Source organism: Phragmites australis, chromosome 8 (genome assembly GCF_958298935.1).
Source record: "Phragmites australis chromosome 8, lpPhrAust1.1, whole genome shotgun sequence".
NCBI lineage: Eukaryota > Viridiplantae > Streptophyta > Magnoliopsida > Poales > Poaceae > Phragmites > Phragmites australis.
This window is the reverse complement of record NC_084928.1, coordinates 31,413,510-31,424,588: the sequence shown is the minus strand read 5'-3', so window position 1 is coordinate 31,424,588 and position 11,079 is coordinate 31,413,510. Positions and strand designations below refer to the sequence as shown.

General features: G+C 42.3%; 1 protein-coding gene across 2 annotated transcripts; it reads right to left on the bottom strand.

Moving 5' to 3' along the window:
- Nucleotides 1–2,995: 2,995 nt before the first annotated feature.
- Nucleotides 2,996–9,329, bottom strand: LOC133927052 (cellulose synthase A catalytic subunit 5 [UDP-forming]-like). 2 transcript variants are annotated; one of them, XM_062373310.1, is made up of 14 exons: nucleotides 8,716–9,328; nucleotides 7,983–8,181; nucleotides 7,702–7,901; nucleotides 7,547–7,622; nucleotides 7,288–7,462; nucleotides 6,638–6,904; nucleotides 6,207–6,552; nucleotides 5,707–5,844; nucleotides 5,365–5,490; nucleotides 5,047–5,259; nucleotides 4,691–4,952; nucleotides 4,428–4,615; nucleotides 3,935–4,285; nucleotides 2,996–3,823 (listed from the first exon to the last, which is right to left on the bottom strand). In XM_062373310.1, the coding sequence occupies exons 1-14, from the start codon at nucleotides 8,794–8,796 to the stop codon at nucleotides 3,239–3,241; spliced, it is 3,207 nt and encodes a 1,068-aa protein (XP_062229294.1). In that variant the 5' UTR covers nucleotides 8,797–9,328; the 3' UTR covers nucleotides 2,996–3,238. The 2 variants fall into 2 exon arrangements, with proteins under 2 accessions (XP_062229294.1, XP_062229295.1); XM_062373311.1 differs by lacking the exon at nucleotides 2,996–3,823 and having other exon boundaries at nucleotides 3,995–4,242; nucleotides 8,716–9,329.
- Nucleotides 9,330–11,079: the final 1,750 nt, after the last annotated feature.

The window sequence follows — 11,079 nt, the reverse complement described above, 5'->3', positions numbered from 1 at the left end:
CCGCATCCCTGTGCCGCTGGTTGCCGTCTCTGCCGGAGCGCTCGTCCGCTCTCCGATCGGTAAAAACATTAACAGTGATAACATCACAGTGTTTTGCAGTTACTGCTGGAGTCGACCTAGCGTCGTATAGAACATCGTCACTGACAGGTAGAGCCACACATGATCTACTTCCCAGGCCGGCCGGGTTCAAGATACATCATTTGACAGGGCTTTTGTTGGGTGCTCGTTTGACATGTTGAAACAGCAAGACATGGGATACATTTGTCTTGCATTTTCTGTCCTGGCTCGCTGATGAGACGCTCCAGCTACTCCGCCAAACAGCTCCGGGAGGTCATGTCTCGTTAGTACTACATGTACATTCTACTTTGGCATCAACGAAACTTAATCGCCTACCCAAAGCACACACAGTTCCATCCACATGTTCTACACGAAATGTAGTAGGAGCCAAGGACTTCAACATTGTACAGCTGAAAACTAATGCAACTTTACTTTGCCCTTCAAAAAAGCTAGCCAGTCCTTATTACCGGCCAGGATTCCAAGCACCCAAAGTTGGTGGTACTAATACTCCATATGTTCTCTTTTGTGATCACATTAACGGCCATTAATCGACATGTATCATGCACTACTTCAGCAAACCTACAACGACGGCAAATTGCTTTACGAGCGCTAGCTAGTACTATCTTCTAATGGAAATATGAGTGTAATTAAAGAGAAGTGCTAATATTAGAGGCTGTGTGGCAGCGTTTCAGCTCTAAATCTATAGTGGAGTAGATCTATGAGTAGATTGATTGTAAAAGCGAGTAATATAACCTTAACTAGGTGGATTGATTTTTATAGGAGTGGATACATATTTAAAGTAATATTTTGACCTTCTTATATAATTACATAGAGATGTAGAGAGATTCATATATCATATTGCTCTATAAAATCATAGAGTTGGTCCGTTTAGCGAGATATCGTTTAGATTCATTATGGATATTAGATTTAGAGCTTTGCCGAACAACCTTAGACAATCTTCAATCATATTTCTTTCATTTCAATTTTTTTTTTCTGATTCTTCTCTCTATTCTCGTTCTTTTTATTTTCTCTCATTTTTAACACCTTATATTTCAAAAAATCCGTGAAGATAAAAAGAGACATCATAAAAAAAAAAATCTTAAAAATTTCTTCATAACCGTAATTATAAAGAAAAGCGTTGAAACACTAAAAAAAATCATTTCGTGAATAGACTTCGTCTTATACCTCCGAGTACGGACCAGCTCTATTAATGCCGCTTAAATTCAGTTTAACGACGCGTCGACGCCGGCTCGCATCTGCAGTCACTGAAACTGCACAGCCACACATGCCTCATTGCCTCCGTTCCATTTCCATCGATCTACACAGCGTTCACTGCTAGTACACGCAGCGAGAGTTGGTTAGGTGATGGGTTCGTGTCAATGGCTACGGTACGGACAGGATATTGGGAGGAAGGCGTCCCTTGATGGGTAATGCCAATGCGTTGGCTTTCAAGTTCCAGGTAGAGACACTGTGCGGGACGAGCAAGACAGAGAGCGAGCCATACGTAGGCCTGGTTTCCAATGGAGATGGGGCCGTCGTCCTCGACTCCTTGTCCAGATCCCGCGCCTCCTCCTCCTCCTCCCGAGCGCCGCCGTGACACCCGTCTCCTCCCGCTGCGCCGCCATTGATGGAACCTCGGAGCTTTTAGATCCTCTTCTTGGAACTTGGAACTTTCTCTTGGAACTTATGGAGCCTCCTCTTGGAACTTTTGGAACCTTCAATTGGAACTCTTGTTTGGAAACGTCTGGAACTTTCTATGGAGCCCTTTGGAACCTTTTCCGTTCACTGGTGGAACTTTCAATTCTGTTTTGGTGGGGGTCATCGGAGACGCTCGCCGGCGTCGGAGGCCAAGCCGGTGAGCGGTGGGATGTTGCGCCGAGCGATGGCGAGTGTTCGCGCGGCTGCTCCAATCAATCCCTCTTCTCACCCGTATCCTTATAGTAAAAAAAGATAAAAATCGATCTTCAACCAATCCTATCTGTTCCAATTTTTCACAAATCTCCTCCATCACTCCACATATAGTGGGTCGCAGCTGAGCCTCTATCCGTGCACAGCACCACCACTAGCCCTCTCCATGCTCGCGCACATGCCCGCCACAAGACCCCTTCCGTGTCGATGCACCCGTGCAGGGCCCTCTCGCGCCATCCCGCAACTGCCTGCCCACTCGGGAAGAGGGAGGTCGAGGAGAGAGGAGTTCGGACCGGCATCGGGAAGAGAGAGCTCAGGCCGACATCGGGGAGAGGAGGGGAGAGATAGACTCTAGAGAAAGCAGATATGAGGAATTAGTCGAAACATGTTGAAAAATAAAATATAAAATCTGAATGAGAAGTCTTTAAATAGAAAAAATAGATAATTAAATATAAGTAACCAATTAAATGTGCTCTAATGAGCCACACGAGCAATTCTGTTTCGATTCAACGCTACTTTACCTCCAGGCTCGCCGCAGCTCGCCCCAATGAACGGAAAAGATGCATGCGTGGCCCACCAAAGAATAAAAAAGCCCATACGCGTCCTTCGCCCCCGCGGTCGCTTCCTCCTTCCTCTCCATCGTCTCCACCGTCGGCTCCTGCCTCTGGTTGAGTTTCCCTCGTCGAAATCGGAGCCCCACCCCTGAATCGAGCTGCCCTCTCTCTCTCTCTCTCTAAAATGTATTGAAGAAGCACGGCCATGTTTGAAGCACGCAACTGAAAACCATAGTTAGTATTTCGGAATTTGCGGGAGCACGGCACCTGAGCCGACTAATTCGGGGAGAACAGGCTTTCTTTTTCTGGCCTCGGCCACTCTTTTCTTCGTTTGGTTTTTGTATTGTTTTACCTGTCGGGTACTCTTATTATTATTATAATTGCTTATTATTAATATAACTGGTAGCACTTCTCCCAATTCGTTTCAAAAAAAAAAAAACCCCCATAGTTTTAGTAACAGATGCACAACAAGAAGGTAAACCAAATGTCAGTCTATTGTGTCTGTCAGTATCTACAACAACAGTACTACCTTCTCTTTTGTCGTGTCCTCTTTTTATAAACATATATCTTCCTAAAAGGTTACTTCACTCAAACCTATGGTAATCAGCAATCTCCAATGAATAGGCAAAAGAATAACATTTAAGGGAATAATGAAACGCTTCCACTGCTCTAACACTGCCGAAGAAACCCTGAACTAAAATGCATCTTCTCCTATGTTCTCACTCACATTCCAAACCACAAACCTCTAGAACAGGGCCATCAAACTTGGCAGCGAACGGATTTACACGGACCCACAAAAGAGAGAATATGGCCGTGAGTAGCACTGACAATACAACAACAATGGTCGGCACTCTGTCCTGCTTGCACATCACCCCCTTGACGAACGGGTAGAGATGGAGGATAACCCAGAAGGAGAAGAACAGCTTGCCGAGCAGAGGACCCCAGGATTCGTAGCCGGCCGTGATTGCATCGGATACACCAGCCAAGACTCCAATGACGTTGATTATAAGCAATGTCGTTGGAGGGATCAGTAGTGAGGTCCACTTGAACAAATACAGCTCTGAGAACCCTTTGTCGTCACCTCTCTTCAGGGTGACGGTGAACTTGGTGTTCACACCACCAAGAACCTTAAGAAGCCCTTGGAACAGCGCAAAGAGATGTGACGAGACACCGCCGATAACCCAAAACTGTTCATTTCTCCACCAATCATCGATGCCAACTCCTCCCCATTGCATCTCAAGGATGCTGGTAGCAGCTATGGAGACAAATAGAGCTATGAACAATATGCTCGCATAGATATTCATCTGAAAAAAAGAAAATATAGATATCATCATTTAAAATCTAGAAATAAAAACGTACTAACAAAGTCTATGTTAAAAGTAGTATGAAGTAGTAACATTGTTTTCGTTCTGTACCTCAGGCACAATAAACTTCCCTGATAAGAGGCAAAATGCTGGCAAAGCACAATAAACTAGCAACGGAATAGAAGTCCATGGGTAGATGACAGAGTTGATGTATGACAATCTCTCCAATGGTTTCAGACCACATTGATACCCATACCATATAGGGCAGTGCTTGCTAAGAAAGATCTCCACGGAGCCAAGTGCCCATCTTAGAACTTGATGAAGACGGTCTGTAAGATTGATAGGAGCAGATCCCTTGAATGCTGCCCTCTTGGGCATGCAGTAAACAGATCGCCATCCATGGCAGTGCATCTTGAAGCCTGTGAGGATATCCTCAGTGACAGATCCATAAATCCAACCAACCTAGCCATTTACTTTGCGTTAGCTAAAAAGAATTCTGATGTTAGGTTGCAATTTTTTTTAGTTCTAGGACACAAACACAACAACAATCATGTGATTAAAAAATTGCATGGAAAAGGAAAATGATAGAACTGGGCAAACTTACCTCTTTCCCCCATTGTGTCTTATTCTCATACCCGCAACTTAGCACATGGATGCAATCATCAAGACTTTTGAGCATGTCAAAACAACAACTTTCACCATTCTCTTGTAATGTTGAAGCCAGAAATGCATGTGACTGCCCAAATCTCTTCTCAAACTTTTCTTGGGGCAGCAGATGTGCAGTTTCTCTGCCTATTGAGATAGAAATGGGAATCAGTCTCAATAAATACTAGCGGGAACAAAAAAAAAGCAACGGAACCAACTCACCTGCCACTTCCAAAGCATGTATTTGCTTAGATGCATCCCTGCATTTCACTTTCTTTTGGGTTTCTTGCCTTTTCTTAGCTTTCAAAAAATTTCTTTTCGATCCACAACAGAAGCAGCATGACTTAGGCCAGCAGTTGCATGTCTTGCTAGGAGGTTTTGTCACAGTTGGGGCATCATATCCATACAGAGCATGTCTTCTGAAAACACAACCAGTACCGACATATATTGGTCCTTGGATCCCATCAAGACCTTTCATGTTAATCTGAATAGGAAAGTAGATAAAAATAGAAACATGTTCAGAATATGAGATTGTATAAATTCCAGATAAAGTTAGGACGAATTCATGTAATACATACATCAAAAAACACAACATTGTGGTTTGAATATCTATCATGTTGATCGATCCCATCAAATCTCTGTGGAAATTGAACATAACAAATGCTCTCTCCCAAACTTGGGTCCATCAGAAAGCACATTGCCTCCCTTAGAGCTTTGCTATTGTTCATGTAGTGGTCGCAATCCACATTCAGGATAAAAGGTGCATTTGAGAGAATTGCTGATGTTCGCAGCTAAAATAAAGACCAGATTGTTAGTTGGAGGAAGTAACTGATAGAACAACTTCATATGAATGGTCTTGCTCAAAGAGAAGGCATGTATAGGACACTATAGATTACCAATGCATTCAAGGCACCGGCTTTTTTATGGTGGTCATATCCTGGTCTTTTCTCTCGTGAAACATAGACCAACCAAGGCAACCTATTTCCAGCATCATCGATAACACAATCATGGTCGGTGATGACCTGATGACAACATAACAACAAGCGTAAGAAGGTTAAATTAATATTACAAAAAAAAATAACATGGATCACGTTGGTAGAATTATTTTTGCTACAGAAATTCAAGGCTCAAAAAAGTTTGACCCCAAAAAAGTAACATAACAAAGTCCATCAAGCAATCAAATAAGAAAGGAAATGGAGTTCAAAAAAGGTGGCTGTAGACAAATAGAAGCACCCAACCTGGACCATTCCGGCATGGTCTCGAACATTATTTCCATGCCATGGAGCTCCTTCTGGAAGGGACCATCCTCCCTCGGGAACTTTATGTGAATTAGCAACTACTGCGTTTATACGAACCTTAAATTCTTCATATTCTCTCTGTATGAAAAATCAAAATGCAAATTAAAAATAGTAAAAAATAGTTGCAAACACACATCAGCAAGTATAACGTCTATTAATCCAAGCTAAGGTCAGAATCCAAACATTCTGGTAAAAGGACTCATAGGCAAAGTGCATTGTTAAAGTGGTTGTCGCAAGCATGCTTGTATAAAAACCGTATGATTGTCAGTAGCAGGATAAAGAACATGAAAGTATAGGTTCATTTGACGCTCGCATCCTTGCAACTCTCAGTTTTTGTCTGACTAATGGCATGCATATGGCTTTACCAATTATGTGCATGCTGTACCTATTAAACAAAGTTTAAAATAGTCATGCTTCATAAGCCTGTTATATGAACTAACCTTCATTGCCCGACGTTCTCGGACAAACTCTGGAGGAACTTTTTCTCTTAGATAGTCAATTTTCTGAGAAAAATACCATTCAGGAGCCCGAGGCTCGATTTTGTACTTCTTACAGAAGGGGACCCACTTTCGTGCAAATAGACATGTTTCTGTAAGTGCTTCGAAAGTAAGCATTGCAGCACCATCATCCGACACATAGCAAGAAACTTTATCAACAGGATAGTCCACCGCCAGTATGGACAAAACAGTGTTTGCAGTAATTAAAGGAGGCTCCTTCATTGGATCAACTGTACTGACAAATATATCAATTGGAGCCAGTTCTGATGGTTTTCCTTCCTTCTCGTACCTAAGAGAATGATGGTGCAAATTTTTACAAATTAGACAAATTGCACTGCTTCTATGCCTACACGAAGTTTATAGGGATAAGTTACCTTAGTGATAATCGATCCAAGTATGTTTCTCTCTTTATTGGGTACCACTTGGGAAATTGGTCCAAAATCCAAGAAAAAGCAAACCAAATTTCACAAATAACTGAAGTCAACCATAACCAATAAGCATCCTGAACAGGATTCAGAAACCGATAGTGGAAAAATAAGGCAAGAATGGCCAGCCGCAGAATGATTACAATCCTGTAAGGGTTTATTTTGCTAGAAGGAATAGGTAACTTCCTTGAGAGTTGTTGCTTGGTTTCAGCGCACCTAAAATATATTAGGCAATTGTCAAAGAAAAAACAAGTACAAATCGAAAGGCGCAAAATAGCAGAAGTTGAACTAGCAGGAAAGAAGGAACCATATCAAGAGCCAATAAAATTATTGATCCTAGGTCTGGCAAAAAGGCACCACAATAATATATGACTTACTTTTTAATATATATATATATATATATTATCTAGGTGCAAGTATGATGAATACCCATGCTGACATTATATAACTAGGCTTACTTCATATAGGCCAAACATGCCCTTACAACGTCCAAAGCAGAGAATTTTTTGAAATGACTACCACAACATTTTTTGCACAATCAATTGCAGAACGCGTTCTTTGCGATTGCTGATATTACTGATACAGGATATTACACTCACCTGGGAATATCGCAATCACTGTCAAAATCATTTTGGTCAGATCCTTCACCATCAGATGAAACTTTTTGCATTTTCTGTTGATGCTTTCTTTTCCACTCAACTCTGTTCTTCCAGGCAACAGATCCATAGCCATACAATGCTAGGTCTCTATTGGGATTTATTGGTCTTGCTTGTGCTAGAACAACAGCAAAACAGTGATAAGCTATCAATACAAAAGCACAAGAAAAATAAAGCAAGATTAGCCAAAAGGGAAGCATACAAGGATCATATCGCATGATTTCTCCAGTGTTAGGGTGCACAACAAGAGCATGATGATTGGTTGGAGTTCCTACATGCTGCAAAAACAAAAGCATCGTTTTATCACCTGTGGAACTAGAATACTTGCAGATAGTTTGGGATTTCAAAGCTCATTACCTCTTCATAGAAATGGATACTTGCTCCACTATTTGTAATACTGACACTGTCGATGTCCCATGAGTTCATGGAGCTTTCTGCAACAGAGACACGGTACGGGTGCACTATATTCGATCTTCCAGCTGCACTACTGAAAGCAAACTCACTCTCAATGTCATCAGAACCTTCTTCTTCCTCATCCCCATGGACTCGAGGGCTGCCTAAAGAAAGCAAGTTTACTTTAATTTCTCAATTTAGATACAACAGAGCTAAGAAATTAACTGAAAGAGCAAGAAGCATACCTTTGTGGCGCTTGTACCGGGTCTTGCATCGAGGGCATGCTTGCGTGCCCTCCTGACGCTCATACTCATAACAAGTGCGGCAAACAGGGAAAGCACACTCGTTGCATGCGACGAAAAACTCATTTTCTTCTTGTAGTATATCAATATCATCCCCACATATCTGACAAATATAATCTGGACAGCATTGGGAAGACTCTTGCTGCAATGTGACACAAGCATGAATTGAAATGAAAGTTAAAACTTAGGGAAACCTTGGTTATAAGTGACTGGCATTGCTTAAGCGCGCACATGCTAACACGTCAATACAAAAAAGATCCCAAAATCAAGATGAAATGCAGCAAAATAATGATCCGTAATCATTTGTTTTACCCCCTAACAGTTTAACGATGGTCGATTACAAACAGCTAAAGCTTGGAAACCCATAGTTAGCCGAATAACATAGCAATTCAACATGAAAGTTGGTCGAAGAAAAGGATGGGCACCCATCAGTTGCTACGAAGAACACCCGAAAAATTTACACCAAGAAAGAGCATAAGAAGTACAAATTTTGGCTGAACAGGCGCACAGGGGGGAAATTGTTTGGCCACTTTGCAAAACGAAGGAAGTTTGCACAACTTTTTTCGTTTTTGTAAAGACGATAGAAAAAATACATTAAAAATCACACGAACAACCCCCATCCTCTACAAGCAAAACAACAAAAATGGGTTCATCAGCGCAACGGCCGGCGGTTCACCTTGGCGAAATCGTCGATGTTGAGGACGACGAACTCGCGCCGGGAGCCCGCGACGAGGAACCCGAGCCCTCCCGCGTCCATCCGGCCGACGCGCGCCCGCCTCCGCCTCTACGCCACGGTCCACCGCCCAACTAACCAGGCTCCCGCCCCTCTTCGCGCCGACCCCAAATTGGAACCCCTCCCCCGAGGAACCCGCGCCGCCGCACGCGCATCACAGGTAGAACTCCACCTCTCCTTCCACTGCTTCTTCAATATTCGCAGCGGCCGCAAATCCGCACCTCCCGAACCCAATTCACCCAAACACTCCCGCGAGATTCTCTCTCTCTCTCTCTCTCTCTCTACAACGACCTCCGCGTCCTTCGGCACCACCTAAACCCGTCTCCCCCGCGTCCTTCCGCGCCTCCATCGCGCGGCTGTTCTTCTTCCTCCTCTTCGGTTTCGGCTCCTCGCGCTCTCCTGGTAACTGAAGGTGCATACTCCCTGATCACTCCCGCAACCAGAATTTTTCCACCAACGCGGCACCCATGGCGGCTCCCCGAGCTTAGCCGTGGACCGCCCTCAACCTCTACTACCCTGGGCCATGGCCAACGTATCGGCGCCGAAGGACGCTCTATATATATACACACTATATTGTCTAGACTCAACTATAATTCATGTTAAGTCTAGCCAACTCATGGAGTCAGTTCCTCTCCTGAGCGCTAACCAACCTAGGCACGACACTATGGCCATCAACCAATCTTAGGGTACCGCCAGTATGTATCTCGTAAATCTCAAATCGTACCTAGAGTTATACCTATTTAAGAGAGATAAGAGAGAAGAAGATAGTAATCGGAGAAAATTACAATTTATTATAATTAGTAGGTATAGTAATTTTAGAACTTTGACAATCATGATTGTCGTTACCATCGTATTAATAATAGTTACTAACATATCATAACTGATATGTTTAAAGCTATTCATAATCGTTTAAACAATCTTATCGTAACTGCAATGATTTTTAACGTTATTTTCAGTGATAACCATCGTAACTCAACATTATTACAGGTCACAACTGACGTGCAGATTAGTTGTTATTCGATAATTACAACTACTTACTTAGTTCCCCGCGCGTTATCGGGGGCAATAATAAATACATATCAGAGTGAATAATACGTGATAAGCAAATTGTTGTAACATGTAGACATGATAAAAGGTCACGACCCCAAGTGAACACCTGGAAAGAAGATGGCATTGAAGGATTTGTTAAATTTCTAGATGTTAGAATAGTGGGTAGCAGCAGAACATCGACATGAGATATGTCGCTATATTTACAACCATCAGGCATGTCAACAACAGCCAGTTACTTTTTTTTTTTGCCATAGTCCAATAATTTGCTTAATCCCAATAAATATCAAATTAATGAAACTGTTCTAACAATTACCTGCAGAAGTAACTAGCAAATGATCATCAGCTTCTTCTTTTTTATCTATTGTGAGCACAAATGGATTACGATATGTAAGAGCAGTAGCAATTGTTAATACTGGATTCAGGCACTGAAATACATATCCCATAAGCAGCATTTTTCCAATGTTTGGGTCCAATGGAAGCGTACAGAGATATCATCATGCGCAAAACCAAAGTAGGATGAGCACAGTGTACATAGCTAGTTGGAATAAAACCAAATAGGTAAGAAATCTTATATGGAGATTAGTAGCAAAACTTCGTACCTAAAGAAGTGAGTTCCTTCTTATCATACAGTGTTTGAATGGTTTTAAGTAGCTCAATTGCATTCTTGACAGAAAGTGGATCTGGTGGCTGCAGTTATTTGGCTAAAAAAGAGGATACTGCTCCAAGCTGTAAGCTTTTGATATTAAGGCATAGTTCTTGCAAAGGAGTCCTAAGAATTCCAGGCAACTGAAACTGTGGCATTGCATCGTGAATGACTTTGGGGTAAAGCCTATAGCAAAAACCAGGCTGAACGCAGCCTGCACGACCTCGCCTCTGTTCAATATAGCAAAAATAGGTAACATGATCTTAATGGATTTTCAAGTGACGTGATCTTAATGGATTTTCAAGGTGACCTGGTGAGCAGAGGCTTTTGATATCCACGACGGTAGAAGGCATGCAAGCTTATTCAAGGCATCATAGCTTGTCTCCTTGGCCTTACCACAATCAATTACATAGACAATATCATCTATTGTAATACTACTCTCTGCAATATTGGTTGCCAAATTTTTTTTCTTCTGAAATTACATATATAATCATCAATAAAGAAAGGAGAGTGCTTGTTTGCAGCAGGTACTGCAACTATCCTTTGTTTGAGGGAACTAACACGTCTTGTTGCCGATTGGGTATCATTAAAAGGGTAAGCAAGCTGACCCTCTG